Here is a 21,752-nt window from a genome sequence, read left to right on the forward strand (position 1 = left end):
CAGCAACCAAGGGTAATACCACATGTTTTGAGATCTGAACGCTCTTCTATGTTCCCCATCTCTGACATTGTCAACCTGGAACGTGAGTGCAATAGCATCTTGAATCACAAAGCTGAGATATCCGGCCCAACTGACAATGCTCCATTGGAAACCCCAAAATGGCAATGGAGATTTTTTTGCCACGCCAAAAGGGCAATTAAGTGGGCTAGGCCGCGTTCTTATTGGCTGCCTTGGGTCTATTTGCCGATATGCTGCCGCATCTGGAAACAAGCTGCTGTGTTGGGAATACACTAGTGCAATGTGGTAAGACATCAGACACCAGTCTCTGGACTCACATGGGAAGGAATGACGTATATTGCGTGGCTTGGTTTGGGAGGATCCTTTTCGCATTTCTGACAGTATCTGAAACCCAAGAATCAGCTGATGACCTTGGCTTATCCTTCACGGTTGCATAGAGTACGCGTGCATTACAATATTGAATACTCCCATATTTCATACAATGCCAAGGCCTGGTTGATCCCAGAACTGCGCCTGAAACACCCCGCCGTTCGCTTGTTCATACTCCGCAGCCTGGTGGTCCAACCCAATGCAGACTCACCCGCGGGCCCCGGTCACGAGGACTATGCACGCAGCACGCTTGCCTCAGGAGTTGCCGGGTTGCTGTGCTACGCAACAGTTTAAGTACGGGAGTTATTCGTGAAGATGTGGACCATCCACCAAACCATGCACCAGCACATAATGCTTGGAATATGCATCTCAGCCTGAAGTCATTTTCTGAGCCTACGTGGCAGCAATTTAAAGGAATATTTGAAGTCACATACGAATTTGGATGGTATTGTCCACTAAGCCATGTGGCTATGGAAGATCTGCTAGACGCGGGGCAGTGAGGAAATACGAGGCTCGGAAGGAGGAAAATCCCAATAAAAGCAAGAACACGGAATTTCTTTTGCCGGCAATTTTCACATGTGCATCCCAAGCCGTTATAGTATAGCACTAATATTCAATCATGGCAACAGAACTCGCGCTACTCAAACAACCTATCGCTCTTCGCCCAGAGCACATCGCCTCGGCCCCCACTACACTCCGCATCAAACACATTAATCGGACCGGGGTTGATTACAAAGTCACAACCGTCGCGCCTGAAGGCGCCAGCTCTTCCAAGGGCTCAGAGTCACCGGTGCTATTCACTGTCGACGGCAAACTTACATCATGGAGTCAGCGACGGATCTTCCGTGATGCCATCGGTCTCCCCCTGTTTGACCTTCGTCGGAAAGCAGCCGGCGTGACATTCTTCATTGAGATTCCTGGCGATGAGGACCGTCCATTGGCCACGCTTGCGCCCAGGTCAAGTGTTTTCAAGGACAAATGCGATATCTATCTTGCAAATGCTGCTGCGGACGGAGAGGAGGTGATGCTCGAAGTGCGCGGGCAGGATGTTTGGAAGAAGTGGACGCATGTCTATTTTAACGGTGCTCTGGTGATGAGGACGAAGTTGGCAGATATGGTCGCCGTGTATATACCAGGGAAGCGCATCTCATGGGAGGTGGAAGTCGCAGAGGGGATGGACCTTTCGCTGGTATGTTCAAGCACGCTCTATGATTGTCCACCCATTAACTCACTCACAGGCGTCGGCCATTACGATTTTCCTGGCTGAGAATCTGTACAATTCCAGTTATCCATCGTCGCACTCATTCAATGGAAAGAAGTCGGAGGATGCTGATCCAACAGAAGTGATTCATACAGCACATAATAAATGATTTATGCAATTGTATAATAAATAGGGTCACGATAGACATAAGATAACAAACAAATTAGATCTGACTGATCATGCTCTTTGACATGGTATCTTTCCGTGGTGTATCACCCGAGGGTCCATCAGATTGATCCGTAAGAACGCGCTTAATTAAAGTCCAACGATGCATGTTTCCGTCTTCTTCACAACAACCGTCGCTAGACTCATACTATCCAGTTACACCCGAAACAGAAAGAGAATCTCGAATCTGTTCATAGAAGAGAAATAATTGACATTAGCAGCATGTCCTCTTTCCCGTCAATGCTACTCCGTCTCCGAGTTCAAAGAAACGGAAGCAATAGAACAAACGCAGCGAGACAAAGACTTCCCCGGAATGATGAGCACCGAAGCTCTTTCCTTTTGAAATCTCCCCAGTCGATTTTGCCAAAACGAAGCTCATTTCCTGTCTCCCTGGCTACTGCTGTTGAAACGGCCCTTGCGTCTACTGCTGTACCGGGCGTCTAGCGGGGTTGATTGTCCAACACGCATTCGTGCAGAAGGACAGAAATTCCTCTCGTCAGCCTAATCCCGTTTTCTCTTTTCCTACTCTTATGCCTCACTGTCAGCGTCCATGCGAGGAACTCCCAGGTTATATCTCATCTCTATTGCTGCCAGGGGATGAGTTGCTGAAGAAAAAAAAAAAAAAAAAACCAACCACCTAGTAGTATTCGCCCTATTTCTCTCCCTCTTCTTCCTTCTCCTCTCTGTCTCCATGTCACATCCACTAGTGGCGGCTGTGTGGGAACAGTTAGGTCGCACTGATATTTCCAACATCCTCCGAGAGATCATAGGAGACCATGCTGCGCAACTGGCCGTTTCTCAAGTGCAAAATGGACTGGTTGCGGATGTCGAGCCGTTGGTGCGCATGGTATTTTGGATCAAGGCAATCTTCGATCTACAACGGTCCTATTTACAAGGCCTAGCCAGCGTTCGCGAATGTCCCCAGAGCCTGCTCCCATATCTTCTACCATCGGAGACTATCTACTCGACCCTCATGTACCTGATTCGAGCCAAGGCAGAATTGTTACCCATGACGGCGGCTGGGATCTGTGATCGTGCGCAGTACCGGTATTTCATGGCGGAGGCTGTGCTTGCAGGTGTCAGATTGTTGTTGTTGCGGGGGGAATCCTTACATGCTGAGATGAGATCTAATTTGGAGCGCGCGATGAAGATGGCATGGCAACATCCGGGTTTGTCGAATGAGGAGAGCTATTTGGTCAACATGCTTTTGCCGAGAGCTATCAATGATATTGGAGGCGGCGCAGATACATCACACGGTCAGAGCCCTTTGGCAGCCTCTGGAAGGCGTCTTCTTCCGTCATTTAACTCGGGACTCGTGAGTATACCCTGCATCTTTGCTATTTTCGTGTCAACTAACTCCGCATAGTACCCTTTTCCTAGTGTACCCGAGACGCATATTACCGATCTCCTAACTGGCATCGTCGGGAAAGGACCGGATCATACCTCGTCATTTTGGACACTATTTGATACATCATGGGCGGCCGAATCCGCACTTATTCAATGCCATGTTGACTCCCGCCGAATACCCCAACAGCAAGGGGACTTGTACACGACGTCCAACATCGAAGGGGCATTTGTCCAGACAGGAGATGCCAGGAAGAGGTTGGCAAGAACCATCTTAGCCGCAGCAGATGGACAAGCAGATAAACCAGCGCTCAAGATTCTTGCAACTATCATCCTGAGTCAAACAGGGGATGGAAACCCGCCATTGCAAACACGCAAGGTCAGAGATGCGTGGAACCAGATGGCCGGCTTCAGGAATGAGTTAGATTGCTCTCTAAGCCACTTTGTAAGGTGGCTCATCAATCGCAGGGTGCAACTGTGGGACTGCAACGGTGAACTAGAAGCCGTGTCGCACGAGTATCAACGGCATTTGACACAGTGGCTACACACCTCGTCGCCTACTGAAATGGAAAGGCAAGCTAACGAAGCAGATAAGGTCGGTGTCATATATGTAGTGGACTGTCCCTTTGTCCATCCAGTTCCGAAGGTATTGTTAGAGGAACAGTTGACGAGGACCGGGAGCGATATCGACGATGTAAGTCATATCTCAAGAAGCTTGGCTCAAGTCTCATGTCCTATCTCACACGGCGTGCTAGATTCCTGGAGTTAACTTCATATAACAGCTTCAGACAATACCAGAACTCCTCTCAATCGACGCTTCTTGTCCACTCTGCCCTGAAGGCACGAGAATCCAACACGCTCGGATTATAGAACCGCTGGAACAACTATCAAGTGCGATACAAAATGGTTCCGAATCAGGAAGTACTCTCAGCCGACGATCAGCCTTTGGATCAATATCCGGACGTACAGCCTCCCGATCAAGCTCTATGAGCCATTCCACCCGTCGTTCTGTTGGTTTTGGTGACTCGAAACCATCGTCCCCAAATACCAGTATGCCGAAGATGAAAAGCAGTCAATCTCTATATGCGATGGCGAGCTCGCTGAACCACCTCTCCGCGCCCTGGTTAGACAAGAGCCAGCAGAAGCAGACGGTCAAGTCTTTGTCCAGGGAGCTGAAGGGCGTCAAGCTAGCTCTTCCTGTTCGTCGGGCGTCGTCAATTCGAAAAGGTCTGTTGAGAGAACAGCGGCTGTCACGCCAACCCAAATTCTGCTTCTCCTCCAGTGGCAAGAGTCTATTTTTCTGGGGCGAGGATAGCAGTTGCATATCGCGTTTTGATATACCGACTATAGATGGACAAAAGCCCGAAGCACTAAGATATGATGTCTCGGGCGTACAGTGTGTTGCAGCAGGAGAGCTGCGCTGCGCTGTTATTTCCTCGGTGGGACAGGTATTCACCCTGGTTGTTTCGATGTCCAAGCTGATACTGACTTGCTCTAGCATTATGAGCTCCTTATATTTGGGCCCAATGGCGTCTGTGCAGAAGCCCTTGTAACCATTGACACTCCAGGTCTTTCTCTTCCCTCCAACTGTATGACTATGTCCCGTGATGATAGGCATATTGCATTTATACTTGAGAACCAAGTCCACGTCTATGAACTCGGGAACATTTACGACCTGGAAGCTAGGTCCATTCAGAAAGTTGCCGTCAATGAAAGCCCTAGATGGGCCCAGGAGAAAGCAGCTACTCATCGAAAGATCGCATTCTCCGCTGATGGAAATGGTCTTGTCCTTGCTCGTCTTGAGAGTCAATCTGTATACTTCGATGTGTGGCACCGCGATACAGATGTATGGAATATTGCAAAGGGCGGCTTTTATTCTCTTAAAGTAAGTTCATGCCCTCTGTTTACATTAACTATCGCAATTGCTAACAGCATAGAATACATCGATTGACGGAAGCCTTACTGGCGCGTTCTATAACAGTCTTCATAACTCTATATTCCTCACAGCCTTTTCGAATAAAGAATACCCTCTCTTGTTTTCAACATCTAATGGGCAAGCCACTGGCTCCTCATTCAGCACCAAGATTCTTCATGCTGCTCAATCTCCCTCCGGCTTGCGATATGCATTCGCAAACTGCCTCAACGAGATATATATATGCGACTACAAATCAGACGGACCATTTAGCCCTATTCGAATTAAGAAAGCCTCCTCCAAAATAACCTCATCGGCCTTCAGACCCGGGAAGTTACTACTTTCATTTCTTCAAGAAAACATCCTCCTGGTATTCTGGGTGAAGGACGAAAAGCTCATGCTCCGGACAGTTCGACTAAATGATAATGGCGAGACGATCAGCGATTACGACCTTCGGGCTGACCTTGAGCGTCTGATGGCAGAGCGGACACCAAATGCAAGCTCAAGGACGCAGTCACCGAGGATTGGTGTGCCGTCCAGTCCTGTTGTGGAGAAAAGGGGTCCGTCAATTAGCCTCAGGCCTGATTTACCGGAGCTTGCGTCGAATTAATTGTTATTATGATTGTATTTAGCGTCTAGTTGTAGAAATAGTACATGTTAGTCTACAGGTCGACATATAGTTCTCGATAGGACTGACTACCTCAGGCGACGACATGCCAAAACGGAAGATCTTCCGGAGAAAATAATCCCCGGCCCCCGCTTTGTGGACGACGTCACTATCGTCATCGAGAAATAGCAGTTGTTTTCTGATCTTTTATTGTCTTGTGATAAAGCTATTTGAGAGCCTAATCTACTACTTCTTGATAGATACTGAGTTTATTCCCATACCCAGTGTGGTTTGATTCTGCAGAGAATCAGTTCCTCCTGACCAACCCCGCCGATTGCCTGATTGGCATCAATAATAACTGTCCATATCTAGACCATTGCCCCTCTTTTCTCAGCTGTGAACCGGGGAGAATCGCTGCCATTGTCTTCTCTATCTAAACCACATTCTCAACTGATACTCCGGCTACGTAAAATTGGCTAACCGACTGACACCGGATCGACGTCATCAATACATTCTCCCTCAGATTATCTTACATCTACCGGCCTCGTCCCCTAGCATACCCCGTTGATAAAGCACTACACTCTGTTACAGACACCATGTCCATACCCGAGCTCGAACAACCGCGCCGGCTGTCGCAGGCCGAGAGCCAGACCATCCTGAGAGCCGAGATCCCGCTCAAGGAACGGTTTTTCCGCTACTTCCAGCATGAGATCACTGGTTGGTACCTTATCAGATTAGCTATTGGTTTCAGTAAGCTGACTCGAGTTAGCACTCCAGGAGCAGATGGAACGTCTGGCGGATACATCGCTGGTAGGCGGAGAGCGGACTGATGCTACAGACCACTGTCTAGCTGGAATTGCACGATTGTCCAACGAGGTCAAGGATGCGGCGAGTTATATTCCAACCTATGATCAGCGGATATATGCAGAGGTAGGTGAATCTGGCATTGACCCTATTGACATATGTTGACAAGCGTCCAGGCTATTAAAGCACTCCAAGACAAGCTAGCAGAGACTCGTGCCGTCGTTGAGCCGCGCTCGAAATTTAGCTTCAAGACGAAGAGAGCTCCTGCTGCTATCTCTCTCTCTGACGCAGCTGATATGGCTTTCCAGGGCTGTCGTGGTATCCCCGGGTATCGCTCACCTGGAACGTCCTCAGTTGGCTCATCTGCAAATAACACTCCTCTCTATCCCTCGACACCGTTGAACGAGCCGGACAATATCTTGCAACAGCATAGACCCGAGGTTGTGCCAACTTCTGTTCCATCCATTTCTGTCGGTTATACCGAAGAGAAACCCAAGGAAAAAGAACAGAAGGGTTTTGCGGCGAATATCTTGTCCTCTGTATCGGTGGATAACCACCGTGACCTTCATATCATGCTCCCGGCTTCTGGATCTGCTTCTGCTGTTCCTGCTTCTATAACCTCGTTGCGCCACTGCGTCGTCGACATGTCCATTCCCACCGCCAACGGCAAGCCGTATGCTAGCTTGACCGTGAATAATGTCAAGGAGAGCTTATTAGTCTGCGGGCAGATCAACGGTCCTGCGCATATCACTGGGGTTAAGCATAGCGTCATTGTGGTGTCTTGCCGCCAGTTCCGCATGCACGACTGCCGTGATGTAGATGTCTATTTGAGCTCAACAAGTAATCCCATCATTGAAGGATGCTCTAATGTCCGTTTCGGGCGCACGCCTAGGGCATATGTGAGTCCTTCCCCTCCAATATCGTTGTGAATAAAGCTAACAGACATCATCAGGCCCTCGACCACGACCGCCCAGACTACGAAGACCGCTGGAGCCAAGTTGAAGACTTTGAATGGATCAAACCTGAAGCCAGTCCCAACTGGAGTCTCTTGGGTCCTGAAGATGCTGTTCCAGAGAGTGTTTGGGCTGAAATTGTCCCCGGTGGTCCTGGATGGTCGCTGGATGACATCTTGCGGGCTATTAAGCTCATACAGTGAGAGTCTTGAGGAAAAGCAAGAGGGAAAATGCCATGTGATTTCGTTTTATTCTAATTGATATATTACGGGTAATTTTTTATTCTAATCTTGATGGGCGTTTTTGTTGGTGTTCATTGGGGTTACTGGAAATATATATAACCGACAGTGATGACTTCTATCAGTACTACAGAATGACCAATGTCCGCTCCATTTTTCATTTATGAAATATGTTTCCTATCAAATATCAAAAACTGCTGAAGCTCAAAAAGAAATCTTGAAAACAAGGACTTGGTTATCCAGATTGTAACCCGACTCATCAGCATAATCGAACCTCCCAAAGTTCATATGCCCTAAAGGCAAGTTAGCATTACCATAATAATCCAATCGGATATTGTTAAAGGTACTTACCATCCTGCGTCATGAAATCATTATCACTCAAACTTAACAGAAAATACTCCCTCCCACTCCCAGACGAACTCGACTCTGGCTCCACAGGCGCGAGCGCCAAACTCTCCCACTTCTCATTCAGAAGCCCAGGACCCGTCTCCCCACCATTGTGCAGTCCGAATCTCGCTAACTCGGAGTTGACATTGTAGTCCACGAACTCACAGTACTCTACTGGTATGATACCGGAGTTCAAAACACCTTTGCTAGATGCGATAGATCCGCTCGCGGAATCGTATTTCGAACCTTTAAGATCCGTAGCGTTCGAGATAGAGAAGACATCTGCATGTCGGTAAACGGAACGTGTGTTTTCCTGGCCATTACCGAAATCCGAGTCCCGGGCTAGGACTAGGAAATCGCCTGACGGGAGGATATGAATCTCAGACTGGCTCGCGACGCGGAAGGCCTTCTTGTCATCGGCAGACTTGGTGTAGTCTCTGTACTTTGGAAGCAATGCGGCGTACTCATGTTTGTAAACAGGTGTATCTGGGGAAGAAATATCATACTCGAGAATTCGCGCCGGTTGACGATGTCGTTTTTTTGGCCCGCCCTCTTGGTCCAGCGCGGATTGGATCATCGTGTATAATGTCTTTCCGTCAGGGGAGATGGTGATAGCCTCAAGACCCTGGTTATTATTACGGCCTGTCTCTGTATCCTCTGGGACGGAGATTTTGTCAGGCGCGTAGATAGGCGCGGAATCAGAGTTGAAGCTGATACTTCCGTTGCGCCGGGGGAGGAAAGCGTCTGGTGGTTGAATGGCCAGGAGCATTTTCCCATCGTGGTCGAACTTGTACACATATGGACCGTATTCATCGGAGATCCAGAACGTCCCATCATGACCTAGTGCTAGACCTTCGCTGTCGATTGAGATACGTTTCCCCCCAGGTCCTGCGCCTCCGAAGCCATCGCCTTCGTATGTCGCGACGGGTAGTGGGGGGAAACCTGGGTAGGAGGCATAGCCGGTGATATCGGCGTCGAGACCGGTTGTGGGCTCACCGTCTGGGCCGGTTAGGAGGATGGTGTCTAGGTATTTCAGATGAAGGTTTGGTTTTGAGGGGTTGGATGCTGAGGCGTGGGGGGCGAGGGTAAGTGAGATGGCGAGTTTGTGGATGCGGGATTGGAAATTAAGGGTTCCGTTTGTGTTCCTGTCATCATCAACCAATCAATTGAGCGATATAGTTCATTAGTTTTTCACATAATAGGTTCTTACCACCCGCGATCTGGCAAAGTATAGACGACTCCCGCATACGAACTATTGCCCGTCTTGCGCCAGGAAGACTGGTCAATTGCAGCAGAACTACCATAGCCCCCTAGTGTATCGCCGTATTTATCTGTTTCGTTTGAGGGCACGAAGCCGTATCCGGCTAGTTCGTTGTATGTGTATGTCGTGCCTCCGCAGGTGGTTTGGTTCACGGCATTCTTCGCAGCAGCCGTAGAGGCAGCTACCAGAGGTAATGCAGATATCAATGATGAAAGTTTCATGACTTTTTCGAACTTCGCATTGAAATTGAGAGAATAGGAAACAATGAGAGTTTTGGATGTTCTAGTCGATGGGTTGTTAAATATATACCAATCAAATCCCCACGTGCAGATCGAAGTTAATGGTGTCAGTGTGGGATGATGAGCACGAGATGAATCTCGCTTGTATGAATGGTTAATTTTGTACTTTATACGATATGAAAGATATGAATAGTAATTATAGAATTGTATTGCCTTTTCTGGGAGTAAATATCAGCATGGAATGCTGCGAAGTATGACAATAAACTTCGGCTGAGAACAAAGTATCCGATATAAAATAAGGAAAGGCCTTTATTAAACAGCAGTCAGATATTATCACATACATGTATAGTAGTATATCAATACATTCGTTGCATCCTAATAGTACACGAGCTTACCGGCGATTCTCCAGCGCAGAGTTAGGAAAGGTCATCCCAAGTAGTCGGCACCTGGGGATAATTCTCCGCATCTAACCCCAAATCTTGGTACACAGTGGCATCGCCTATTGAAATCAGTAAGTGATCATGCGTGTGAGATCACTAAGTTGAAGTAACTTACCCTGCAGAGCTTCAATTCGCTCCTCATTCTCATGCTCGAGCTTCTCCAGTTCCTCGCCCGGTTGCTCTTGCTCCTCTTTCTTGCCATCAGGCTCCGCAATAGCAGCCTTTCCAAGTTCATTTTGCGCTTCACCGATCATGAGGATCTGCGCGTTGGAATAGTTGATGAATACTGGTTCCAGTGGCACCCATCGGTAATCAGCAAATTTCTCGTGGATTCTTATCATTGTCAGTCGTCATGCACGAAAATCTCCTAGAATAAAAGGTGTCTTACTCCTCAGGATACTCTGGGTTCTTGGGAAGCTGCGCAGTAGCTGGACCAGGATATTTAGGGTTCTTGGCCTGCACGATCCAGCTACCGCGTCCACGAAGACCGAAATCCTCTTGCACCGAGCCAAGTTCATCGGGAATAGTAATGATGTACGCAAGATGTGAGGCCCGCTTCGTTGAAGTGATGGCATATACCCCTTCAGCATATGGCCTGGCTTCTTCAACTGTGCGTTCGCCTCGTGTCGAGGTTTCGTACTTGCCCCCAGAGATGAAACTTTCCTTCAGCTCTTTCATGGACTGGCCGCTTTTCTCCACGAATGCCATATCCCGTTCTCTAGCTGATGTTGGAAACTTCTTCTTGGGAAGGATGATCAAGCGACAACTCGCACCAGGTTCAAGCGAGCCTTGCTTCTCATCGATTGTCGCTCCTATTGGTGTTGGGCGTAGGACAACGAAACTTCGGGCAACTTCTTTCATGCTATGTGGTTCTTCAACATTGACGCGCGGGCGATAGAAGAAGTAAATGATGCCTTTTTCGAGTATGTTTGATGGCACGATGTCTTCTCTCTCTTGCGATTTCCTGACTCCGGCTTCAATATCATCGGATGGCTTCTCGTCTTCTATAGCGGGCTTTCCATCGGCCTCTAAATGCGATAGGTTAGCCTCAATGTTGTGTGCAAAATGCTGGATTATATGGACCCTACCTGCACCAGCCTTGCTTGGTTCTTCATCCTTCTTCTCCTTTTCCTTCTCTGCCTTCTCCTCCCCCGCTGTCTTATCTTCTTCCTTTACCTTGTCTTTGTCATGAGATGACTTAGGAGGTTCCTCCTTCGCTCTCTGGTCTACTTCTTTGCTCTCTTCCGGTTCCTTCTTCGGCTCTTGGTCGTCCTTCTTTCCCTTCTTTGGTTCTGGGAATTTTTCGGTAGCTCCCTTGCGCTTGGTTCCAGTAGTTCCTTGACCTCTAGGCTCCGCACTGCTTGTAATCGCTTCCTTAGCCTTCTGGGCGGCCTGGCGGGACGAAGTTCGCGTTGCAGCCATTATTGCGTGACAGGTGCGATTGTCGTGACAGATAGTTCAATTAAATTATTTGATGTCCCCTGAATCCGGTGTTCAAAGCCGTTTGACCTGAAATGGAACAGAAAACCGATGGACGTCGAAGGGCGATATGACTGTGTGACGTCATATATGCTTAGATAACGTCGAGACGTAATGTCACGTGACAAGACTGACAGCGGCCAATCGGAGCGCAACATTCGCCGTTCGACTTGTACTGCTCGAATTCAATTCATGTCCATTGCGTCGGGGGTAGCAGCTCCATTGCTCGTGGAATTACTGCTGCTTGTATCTGCAAATTGGGATTCTGAATTGGGGCTCATGGACAACCCGTGGCTGTGGTGAGGTAGAAACGCGGCATCAGCAGCATCCAAATTGGCTCTGAACTGATTGCTCTGGCACTTTCTACGCCGTCTTTTCGGGCTCATATTGGTCGTCTCGGGTTCGGAGTCATCTGATCGAAGGTCCGGGTCCGATGACGGCGATTGGTCAGGGTAACAATCCTGAGAGGATGTGCTGGCGGACTTTCTCTTCTGGCCTCTCGTTGGACTGGATCTCAACGAAGGAGCACTAGTATCTGACTCGCACGCAAGTTCGTCCAGTGATTCCACCAGTTCTCTCTGCCATTGTGGAATTGGCTCCGTAGTTTCCCAGATATGGTCCTCTGCATCATCATGCGGTTCCTCAACCGCATAGGGTCTCACTACCAGCTCCTGGTACGTTGTAAAGGTATTGTTCTTCGGATATTGCCAGTATATCGACGGGTCATCTTGAGCATGGTAATCGCCCGGATAGCGTTCCTCATTCATCTTATCTTGTATATGCGGGGATCAAGCGAGAGTCTCTCAAGTAACAGACTTTCTACAGCGTTGTATGCCATGAAGCCCATTGACGAAATGGTCAGCTTGAGTTTAACGTCAGCAGGAATGGGGAAATGTAAGAGCAAAAGAGGAAAACCATGGCCGACACGCGGTTCTGAGGAGTGGTTCATGTTATCATTCGCGATCCTTATGGAAGCGTCTCGAACCACTTGCGGAAAGAGGAAGGTCTGGCGTATGGCAGCCATAGACTCCGGTGGCCTTTGGGACACCCATATCTGGAATTATCATATCTAGATAGACAGTTCAAAAACAACAAACAAATAGAACAGCAATAGAATGTAGTCTTTTGATGAAAAGCCTCCTGTAGAAGTGCGCTCACCGCCCAGGCCATCATTGGCCCGCGGGATTCGCTTATTGGCTCGACGCCAGAAAGTCCACGTTACCGCTCTCCAGGTCAACCTTCCCCTATAACGAACGCTCTCTGCCATTCATCTGCTTCCATTCTTTATCTTGATTTGTCTCTTTTCGTGCGGAATTACAGGTGGAATACGGCGGACAATTCTGCCCTCTTTAATCTCTTCGATACCCCTCTGGAGTGTGCGGAGCTTGCTCTATATGGTGCGGCTCCGGCCTACGTTCGTTCAAGATGCAGTCTTCCCCAAACATGCTCACCAAGGCACGTCTCTCCTGTCATATGTACGGCGCTTTAACTGGGGCATGGTTAACCGCTATTTGTTTTATAGTTTGAATCGAAATCGTCCCGAGCAAAGGGAATTGCTTTCCATCCTAAACGGTCAGTTCGGAGATGGTGTTGATGCGTCGCAACCCGCGAGCGCTTGACTGACCTTACATCGACAACAGACCATGGATCCTTGTCTCCCTTCATTCATCCACAATTCAACTATGGGACTACCGCATGGGTACCCTGATCGACCGATTCGAAGAACACGATGGCCCCGTTCGCGGCATTGACTTCCACCCGACGCAGCCCCTCTTCGTCTCCGGAGGTGACGACTATAAGATCAAAGTGTGGAGTTACCAGACACGAAGATGTCTGTTCACATTGAATGGACATTTGGATTACGTGCGGACAGTATTCTTCCACCATGAACTTCCCTGGATCGTGTCTGCCTCCGACGACCAGACAATCCGGATATGGAACTGGCAGAACAGGTCGTTGAGTAAGTTGCCACCTGTCCAATTCCAAACAATTAGGAGGATTTTAACACAAGGGTCATTGTCTAGTCTGTACAATGACGGGTCACAACCACTATGTGATGTGCGCGCAGTTTCACCCTACGGAAGACTTGATTGCCTCGGCCTCGCTCGACCAGTCCGTTCGTATCTGGGACATTTCAGGATTGCGGAAGAAGCACTCTGCCCCGACCTCGATTTCCCTCGAAGACCAGATAGCCCGGGCCAATAACAACCAGGCTGATATGTTCGGAAATACGGATGCGATTGTTAAGTTTGTTCTGGAGGGTCACGATCGAGGTGTGAACTGGGTGTCCTTCCACCCGACGCTACCTTTGATTGTTTCGGCTGGTGATGACCGTCTCATCAAGCTCTGGAGAATGAGCGGTAGGACTGTCCCTATCTCTATTTCCACCATGGACACCCGCTGACCTCATCCAACAGAGACCAAGGCATGGGAAGTCGATACCTGCCGCGGCCATTTCCAGAACGCATCGGCCTGTCTGTTCCACCCCCACCAGGACCTTATTCTCTCCGTCGGCGAAGACAAGACGATTCGAGTATGGGATTTGAACAAGAGGACTTCGGTACAGTCATTCAAGCGCGATATGGACAGATTCTGGGTGATCGCCGCTCACCCCGAGATTAACCTGTTCGCGGCTGGCCACGACACTGGTGTCATGGTCTTCAAGTTGGAAAGAGAGAGGCCCGCATCGACCGTGTATCAGAACCAGCTCTTCTACATCACCAAAGAGAAGAATGTCAAGTCATACGACTTTGCGAAGAACATCGAGTCCCCGCCCATGCTTTCGCTGCGGAAGCTTGGTTCCGCTTGGGTTCCCCCGCGGACAGTTTCCTACAACCCCGCTGAGCGAGCCATTCTCGTCACTTCGCCAACTGATAGCGGGACTTACGAGTTGATTCACCTTCCGAGAGATGCCACTGGGGCCGTCGAGCCGACCGACGTGAAGCGTGGCCCTGGTTCGTCTGCCGTCTTTGTCGCACGCAATCGGTTCGCCGTCTTCAGTGCCGCCGCCCAGCAGGTTGATATCAAGGATCTCTCCAACGCCACTACTAAGAGCATCAAGCCCCCGCCTGCAACTACCGACATCTATTTTGGTGGCACCGGATGCTTGCTCTTCATCACCCCCACCTCTGTCGTCCTTTTCGACATCCAGGCTAAAAAGCAGTTGGCAGAGCTAGCCGTGAGCGGTGTCAAGTACGTCGTCTGGTCTAACGATGGTCTCTACGCAGCTCTCCTTAGCAAGCACAATGTCACCATTGTCACCAAGACACTGGAACAAGTGAGCAGTTTGCACGAGACTATCCGTATCAAGAGTGCCGCTTGGGACGACGCTGGCGTGCTCCTGTACTCCACCTTGAACCACATCAAGTATTCTCTTCTGAACGGGTATGTTACCAAATATCTACCATTTTGGCTATAGCTGAAGATTGACAAAATTATACAGTGATAATGGTATTATCCGTACCCTTGACCAAACCGTCTACCTTGTCAAGGTCAAGGGACGTAACGTTTACAGCCTTGACCGTTACGCTAAGCCCAAAGTCCTGGAGATCGATCCCACTGAGTACCGTTTCAAGCTTGCCCTGGTCAAGAGGAATTACGACGAAATGCTCCAGATCATCAAGACCTCCAGCTTGGTTGGTCAGAGCATCATATCCTATCTCCAGAAGAAGGGTTATCCGGAAATCGCCTTGCAATTCGTTCAAGACCCTCAAACACGCTTCGAACTTGCGCTTGAATGCGGCAACCTTGAAGTTGCTGTGGAGATGGCCAAGGAGTTGGATCGCCCCAACCTGTGGAGCAGACTCGGTGTTGAGGCTCTGGCCCACGGCAACCACCAAACGGTGGAGATGACATACCAGAAGCAGCGTCATTTCGATAAGCTTTCTTTCCTCTATCTGTCGACAGGTGACTCCGACAAGCTGGGCAGAATGGCCAAGATTGCTGAGCACCGCGGCGATTTCACATCACGCTTCCAGAATGCCATCTACCGCGGTGACGTTGAAGACAGGATCCAGATGTTCAAGGAAGTCGATCTGTATCCTCTTGCCTACCTCACCGCTAAGGCTAACAGTTTGACCGAGGAGGCTGAATCCATTCTTGAGGCCTGTGGTCTTACCGAAGATCAGATCTCCCTTCCGATCCTCGAAGAACCTATCCGTGTCGCACAGCCTATCGTGTCCACCTTCAAATCGAATTGGCCTGTCAAGCCGGCGGCTCACTCTTCTTTCGAAAAGGCACTTCTTGGTGAGGTTGGCTTGGCCGACGAAGAAGTCGAAGCTGGCGGGTTGCACGCCGAGGAGGAAGAGGAAGAGACTGGCCTCGCTCGTGAGACTCTTGAGGATGAAGAAGAGGATGTCGACGGTTGGGATATGGGTGACGAGATCAATGTCGAGGAAGATGCTGACTTTGTCAATGTGGAAAGTGCGGAGATTGGTGCAGGCAGCTCTGAGGCTGACCTTTGGACTCGTAACTCTCCATTGGCCGCTGATCACGTCGCTGCCGGCTCTTTCGAGTCTGCCATGCAGCTTCTCAACCGTCAAGTGGGAGCTGTGAACTTTGCTCCTCTGAAGAGTCGATTTCTCGAGGTTTACAAGGCGTCCAAAACATATCTGCCTGCCACCGCCGGTCTCCCCCACTTGGTCAACTATGTGCGACGGACTACTGAAGAGACAGATATCCGGAAACTCCTCCCTGTCATTCCGAGGGACTTGGAGACTATTGCCAATGCGGACTTGCAGGAAGGATATGCGGCTATGAGGGCCAACAAATTAGAGGATGGTGTCCAAATCTTCCGTAGAATTCTGCACGCTGTCTTGGTCAATGCCGTTGCTTCCGAGGCTGAGGTCGAGCAAGCGAAGAAAATCATTGAAACCGCCCGAGAGTACATTCTTGCGATGTCTATCGAGTTGGAACGCCGGTCCCTCGACACCGAATCTCCCGAGAACCTCAAGCGAAGCCTTGAGCTTTCTGCATACTTTACCATTCCCAAGCTGGAGGTTGCTCATCGACAGCTTGCACTTATGGCAGCAATGAAGTTTGCCTTTGCCAACAAGAACTACTCGTCCGCTCTCAGCTTTGCCAACCGTATGCTGGCCAACGGAGGCTCCTCTAAGCTTTTGGACCAAGTATGCTTCATTTACCCTTGATATCATGACACTGTATTCTAACCCGTCAATAGGCCCGGAAGATCAAGCCCCAGTGCGAACGCAACCCTCAGGACAAGATCGACACCGAATTCGACCAGTTCGCCGAATTCGACATTTGCGCAGCCTCGCACACTCCTATCTACGGCGGCTCCCCGAGCGTGTCGGACCCCTTCACTGGAGCCAAGTATCACGAACAATACAAGGGCACCGTGTGTAGAATATCCGACGTGACCGAGATCGGAGCACCGGCCAGCGGACTGCGGCTGTTCGTCCCCGGCCAGTACTGAAGATGATGAAATGTGACGATTTTAGTGTCTTGCATTTTTCAGTTCCCTGACATATGGAGCGTCAAATGTGTTTAAACTTGTTCGTTGGGGCGGCGCCATGGGTAGACGTCCTTGTTCCTTTACTACACGTTTTTTCTATCATATAATTTCTTAGCGGCTTCAGCTATTTTCAGATTTTGTTATGTTTGTGGTTTGTAAAATGGGAAGTAGTTTGTCCTGTCCACTTCTAGTTGTAATGTACCTTACAAATATATATTCTGAGTTGCGGCCAATTTGAAAGAATAAATATGCTTATGTTCGTTGCCATTTTTATTTTGACCATAAAAAATACAAGTTCTAGAGGCTATTCATACAAGATGTCCAAACCGGCTATATACTTACTTCCAATATCAACACCAACCCTCAATCACACCTCCCATCCTTCCACCCCGTCCTCCACCTCTCCTCCCAAAACCGGCAATCGAACTCCTTCTTCCCCAACTTCCGATTCACCTCATTATGCGCCTCACACATCCACCACCCAAAATCTGCTCTCCCCCCCAATTTTGGCCGATTCCTCCCACTAGGCTCCGCCATCCAATTCCGGAAATCATCCGCGCATACCCAGCACGGGTAAAGCTTCGAGAAGACGGTCAGGAACGTGCGCATTTCGTCTTGTTTCTCGAGGGTGGCGTGCGTGGGGTAGGCGGCTGCGAGGGAGTGGAGGAGGGTCCAGGTTGAGCGGCCGAGGGCTTCGACGTCCGGTGGACACTGGTTGTCGGTGGCCGAGGATGGGGAGGATGAGGGAGTGCTGGTTGATGCGGCGGAGGAGATGGATTTGGGGAGGGGGAATGATGATGGAGAGGTGGAGGATTGGAGTTTGTCTTTGGAATCGGAATTGGATTGCGCAGCTTGTTTGGAGAGGGCGCGCCATGAGGCAGCGGAGGTGCAGGTGCGGCATCTGTAGATTGATACGTTAGAAGAATGTAGTCTGTATTTTGGTAGTCTGCTTTTACGCTTGGAGCGTTGGATACGTACGGTTTACCGTCCTTGTCTAGTACAACGCCCTTGGGCAGGTTGGTCTGCGGGGTCTCCTCATTTCTCGTTGGTTCTGGCATTGTATGTATTGATGAGCTGCGAGCAGGGGGATTCGACAAGTAATGTCGAGAAGTGCTGTAGGACTTAGGTATCTTTCTTTCTCTCAGACTTTGGATTTATAATGCGCCGGTGTGCAGCGGAGAAACTCGGAGGTAGACCGGACGGCGAGCGGAGGAGGAAGGTAGCAGTACAACCAAGTAGATCAAGTTCTCATAAAGTGTGATATCGTTATGCCTTAAAAATTCCGTAAAATTGGTTTCTAGAACATGTAGTGACAGTAATCTCCGAATCGCAGGTGTACGCAGCCCACGCGAGCTTTCAAATAAGCTCATGTGAGATGAACCAGTAGCACGTGACTGCCAATATCATTATTAAGCAAGGACGGCTCGCATGACCTTTAAAATATCATACAGATACACCTGTAATTCATTTTCCATGATTACCTCTCACTGCTCATAATATTCCGAACGATTTAAGCAATTCACAAGTGGGTTAATATCAATTTCATCATATTACCAATTTTACATCAAGATGGACGTTAATAATTCTACCATTGACATGAATGAGCTTTCTGGACTGGATCTCGATGCTGAAGCGGATATTGAGGTGAGAAACAACTCCATAATTAGCTAAGTGGTATTTAACTGCTTACTAACTACTTGATACAGGAACTGAAACCAGCTATACCAATTCCACTTACTAGTGCTAAAGGACCTGGCCTTACAACGCTCAAAATTGAGTATAATGATGACCTACCAGAGTATCCAACAAGTCATATTGATGGATATTCATATGTTGTTGCATCAAGAGGGCGATCACAGCTTGAAATGGAGCAACTTGCACATGACGTGAGTGACCATAATGTATTTTATGACCAATTGCTAAGTATACATTAGATCCAATATGCAAAACGACTGCAATATGGACAGAAACGACCAGTCTATTGCCCTTTTTTTAGATGCCATGTCAAAAAATGGACCTGGAAATGCTCTGGAATCTATGCATGTGAATTTCTGAACTCATTCCTTCAATCCCGTCATCATACCTTTGTTGATGATGTTATTTGGCAAGAAATCCAAAAGTCTCAAAAGGATATTCAGCTCTTAGAGTCTGACCTTGGCAGACGGAATGCATACAGGTACCCAACTGCTTCTTAACTGGCTACAGACTGGTTACTAACTGCTTTTAGCTACTATCGATCCAAAGTTGCTTTCTTTGAGAAAGGCCTTGCCTGTATTGACCAACACCCTTCTTGTAAACCAGTTTTCAAGAGATACAGCCAAATGGTTGGTTTGAAATATCTCATAGGTGTTTATCAGGCGGTTTCTAACTATTTCAGAATGTTCATGGCGAATATGATCCTTATATTGGCTGTATAAATGAATCGTATGGTGTCTTGACAAAACATCATAGAGGAGCAATTCAAGGCCATACAGTGATTAACTTGCAGTTTCTTGAAGATCTCTTTAATAAAGAGATTATACCAGCGACTGAAGAGTGTGGTGTTTTTGAATCATTGTCATCCCGACGAAAATACTGTGGTAGGTACAGGTACTTATCAGCCACTTGGCAACTGGTCACTAACTGCTTCAAAGGCCGGGATCATCCTCAAGGATCAGGTCGATTGCAACATACACCTTGTGATGTTATCTTCAATGCTCTAGTCCCAGTTGATATAGGCCAATGCCCATATATATTATTCACATCACATGGTGTGCATAAACACCCACCACCACCCCCAACCAAAGCACCAGAGCGGATCTTACAGGGAGTGAAAAGGATCATACAGCAGATCCATGATCCAAGTTTAACCACTGGTAAGTACTTCATAAGTGCCTCTTAACCATTTGCTAAACAGTCATTCAGCACAATTCCTGCGAAATCCACAGCTAGAGGCCTTTTGTCAGCAGCATAATGCTTCTACATTGACAGAAATCCACTCAAGCTTCTGTAATAAAGATCGAATTGCAGCAATTATCCAAAAACAGCGCCTGCTTTCATATCCAAGCGGGCAGGATGTCAATGGTCTCATTTTCCTTGAAAACACTGATCAACATATTAAGGTATTCATGTTCAAAGTACTTATATGATTAGGGAGTACTTATCAAGCTCTTAGGATTATATCCAAGAACAATATCATGATTCACAGAATACCATGATCCTATGTGGCTTCAAGAAACAGATTGAGCTTCTATCTCAACTTTCCTCATTTGAAGTTGATATGTCTTACAAGCGGATCCGATCTAAGAGCATGAATGAAGTGCTCTTTGCAACATTCTTGCCAGACCAGTGTAAAGGTAAGTGCTTTCCAAGTGCTTGACAGACAGTTCTCAACCAATAAACAACTAGTCATTACTTTACTACGGGTCTTTACCACTGTGGATTCCACTGAGGGTTATTATCTTCTTTTCAAACGGGCCTTTGACTTAGTTCAGAAAATTACTGGTCATCCAGTACTCTTTGATTCAATTCATGGAACTGGTGTTCATGGGATAATTGTTGATATGGACTCAAAACAATACACTGGTAAGTACTTCACAGCCACCTCTCAAGCACTCAATAACCATTTAGGACTTGGTAAATATTTGTCTGAAATTGACCCTCAAAATCACGATGTGACATGGCATCTGCAACATATAATAATGTTTTGCCGAGTCCATTTTCAACGATCAATTCTGAATACCATCGGGACCAGAAATCAAGGATCTCCACTTTGGAGCCGTATGATGAGTCTATTAGACTGCAAATCAGAGGCTGACTATGATGCTTTAGTTGAACTACTAATCAGTGAATAACCTCTCTCTAAGCAGTACATGACCAGTTGCTAACTGTGAAATAGAATTTGAAGATGCCAATGTTCAGACATGGGCAATACAAAAGAAAAGTCCAGTTATTAAAGCAGGCTTGAATAAAGCATGCTCTAAAATCCAATCTCATTACTTTGCTGTTTTGCGCAATCATACAAATGCTGTTGAACAGTCACATCAAAAGTCATACGCATCTGGAAAGTATTTAACATTGACTGAAGCTGTTAAGAAGTATGTGTTGAGCAGTTATTAACCACCTATAAAGCACTTTATTACTACAATGCTAATGCTATCTAGTTCTGCAAAGTTGGACAAAGATGATATTCTTCAATATGATAATTTCAGGAAATTCAACATTCATCATTCATATCGGACATCAAATATGGAAGCCAACTATCTTCGTCATATGAGTCGGGAAAGCAAGTGCCCTGGATAACTACCTTGATTAGTTCCTAGCTTATTAGCAAGTACTTACTGACTACTTCAATACAGACAGTCGCAAACGCCAACGCTCCTCTTCAACCCATAGTCCTGAGACTGCTTCAGGGCAATCTCAATCACATTGAAGGAGCATAAGATCACAGTCCCAATCCTCTTCACAGAATGGTGACAATGAGTAAGCTTCCAGGTACCTGGCATGCACTTTCCAAGCAGCTAAAAACCAGCTAGATCTAGAATATCTTCAAAAGATCTCCGTCGAACTGCTTCCACAAATGCATCAAGTTTAGAAGTAAGACGTCAAGAGCTTGAGCTTCGAAAGCTTGAAGCAGATATTAAAAAGCAAGAAGAAGAGACTCAAAAACAACGTCTTGAGAATGAGAAATTAGAGCTTGATCTTATAGAGCGGCGGAACAGAATTCAGGAATCAGCAAGTGATCTCTAAGCAGTTCACCACCAGTTTCAGATCAAGTCACATCCTGTAGCCTATGCAAGAATATATTTTTAATCATCTTCAC

The 21,752-nt window shown here is 47.8% G+C and overlaps 9 protein-coding genes across 9 annotated transcripts; 5 read left to right on the top strand and 4 right to left on the bottom strand.

Annotated features, from left to right (window-relative positions):
- Positions 1-909: 909 nt before the first annotated feature.
- EURHEDRAFT_415941 (uncharacterized protein) lies at positions 910-1,858 on the top strand. The gene is made up of 2 exons (XM_040782822.1): positions 910-1,576; positions 1,626-1,858. The coding sequence occupies exons 1-2, from the start codon at positions 1,007-1,009 to the stop codon at positions 1,755-1,757; spliced, it is 702 nt and encodes a 233-aa protein (XP_040635631.1). The 5' UTR covers positions 910-1,006; the 3' UTR covers positions 1,758-1,858.
- A 646-nt stretch (positions 1,859-2,504) lies between these two features.
- Positions 2,505-5,679, top strand: EURHEDRAFT_518031 (uncharacterized protein; the record flags this gene model as incomplete). The annotated part of the gene is made up of 5 exons (XM_040786624.1): positions 2,505-3,128; positions 3,180-3,851; positions 3,940-4,605; positions 4,656-5,042; positions 5,095-5,679. 5 exons carry the CDS (start codon positions 2,505-2,507, stop codon positions 5,677-5,679), a joined length of 2,934 nt encoding a protein of 977 aa, XP_040635632.1.
- A 193-nt stretch (positions 5,680-5,872) lies between these two features.
- EURHEDRAFT_415943 (putative tubulin-specific chaperone c) lies at positions 5,873-7,923 on the top strand. The gene is made up of 4 exons (XM_040782823.1): positions 5,873-6,393; positions 6,446-6,606; positions 6,657-7,379; positions 7,433-7,923. The coding sequence occupies exons 1-4, from the start codon at positions 6,273-6,275 to the stop codon at positions 7,634-7,636; spliced, it is 1,209 nt and encodes a 402-aa protein (XP_040635633.1). The 5' UTR covers positions 5,873-6,272; the 3' UTR covers positions 7,637-7,923.
- Positions 7,818-9,541, bottom strand: EURHEDRAFT_507569 (esterase-like/phytase family protein; the record flags this gene model as incomplete). Its single annotated transcript, XM_040785869.1, has 3 exons — positions 7,818-7,965; positions 8,024-9,204; positions 9,270-9,541. 3 exons carry the CDS (start codon positions 9,539-9,541, stop codon positions 7,877-7,879), a joined length of 1,542 nt encoding a protein of 513 aa, XP_040635634.1. The 3' UTR covers positions 7,818-7,876.
- A 263-nt stretch (positions 9,542-9,804) lies between these two features.
- On the bottom strand, positions 9,805-11,542 carry EURHEDRAFT_224635 (uncharacterized protein). Its single transcript, XM_040778021.1, has 2 exons — positions 10,388-11,542; positions 9,805-10,332 (listed from the first exon to the last, which is right to left on the bottom strand). Exons 1-2 carry the CDS (start codon positions 11,419-11,421, stop codon positions 10,068-10,070), a joined length of 1,299 nt encoding a protein of 432 aa, XP_040635635.1. The 5' UTR covers positions 11,422-11,542; the 3' UTR covers positions 9,805-10,067.
- Positions 11,543-11,663: 121 nt separating this feature from the next.
- EURHEDRAFT_380611 (uncharacterized protein) lies at positions 11,664-12,245 on the bottom strand (the record flags this gene model as incomplete). The annotated part of the gene is made up of 1 exon (XM_040779314.1): positions 11,664-12,245. One exon carries the CDS (start codon positions 12,243-12,245, stop codon positions 11,664-11,666), a length of 582 nt encoding a protein of 193 aa, XP_040635636.1.
- Positions 12,246-12,903: 658 nt separating this feature from the next.
- On the top strand, positions 12,904-16,912 carry EURHEDRAFT_518035 (coatomer subunit alpha; the record flags this gene model as incomplete). Its single annotated transcript, XM_040786625.1, has 7 exons — positions 12,904-12,933; positions 13,001-13,050; positions 13,119-13,438; positions 13,503-13,838; positions 13,896-14,862; positions 14,921-16,604; positions 16,658-16,912. The coding sequence occupies 7 exons, from the start codon at positions 12,904-12,906 to the stop codon at positions 16,910-16,912; spliced, it is 3,642 nt and encodes a 1,213-aa protein (XP_040635637.1).
- Positions 16,913-17,314: 402 nt separating this feature from the next.
- On the bottom strand, positions 17,315-18,009 carry EURHEDRAFT_507576 (flavin-linked sulfhydryl oxidase; the record flags this gene model as incomplete). The annotated part of the gene is made up of 2 exons (XM_040785870.1): positions 17,315-17,852; positions 17,930-18,009. 2 exons carry the CDS (start codon positions 18,007-18,009, stop codon positions 17,315-17,317), a joined length of 618 nt encoding a protein of 205 aa, XP_040635638.1.
- Positions 18,010-18,416: 407 nt separating this feature from the next.
- EURHEDRAFT_415947 (uncharacterized protein) lies at positions 18,417-21,748 on the top strand. Its single transcript, XM_040782824.1, has 14 exons — positions 18,417-18,595; positions 18,658-18,837; positions 18,886-19,127; positions 19,179-19,275; positions 19,329-19,530; positions 19,585-19,806; positions 19,856-20,052; positions 20,106-20,286; positions 20,339-20,515; positions 20,561-20,776; positions 20,829-21,027; positions 21,094-21,215; positions 21,289-21,324; positions 21,462-21,748. The coding sequence occupies exons 1-14, from the start codon at positions 18,521-18,523 to the stop codon at positions 21,677-21,679; spliced, it is 2,364 nt and encodes a 787-aa protein (XP_040635639.1). The 5' UTR covers positions 18,417-18,520; the 3' UTR covers positions 21,680-21,748.
- The last annotated feature ends 4 nt before the right edge of the window (positions 21,749-21,752 follow it).

Source organism: Aspergillus ruber (assembly GCF_000600275.1).
Source record: "Aspergillus ruber CBS 135680 unplaced genomic scaffold scaffold00030, whole genome shotgun sequence".
Taxonomy (NCBI): Eukaryota; Fungi; Ascomycota; class Eurotiomycetes; order Eurotiales; family Aspergillaceae; genus Aspergillus; species Aspergillus ruber.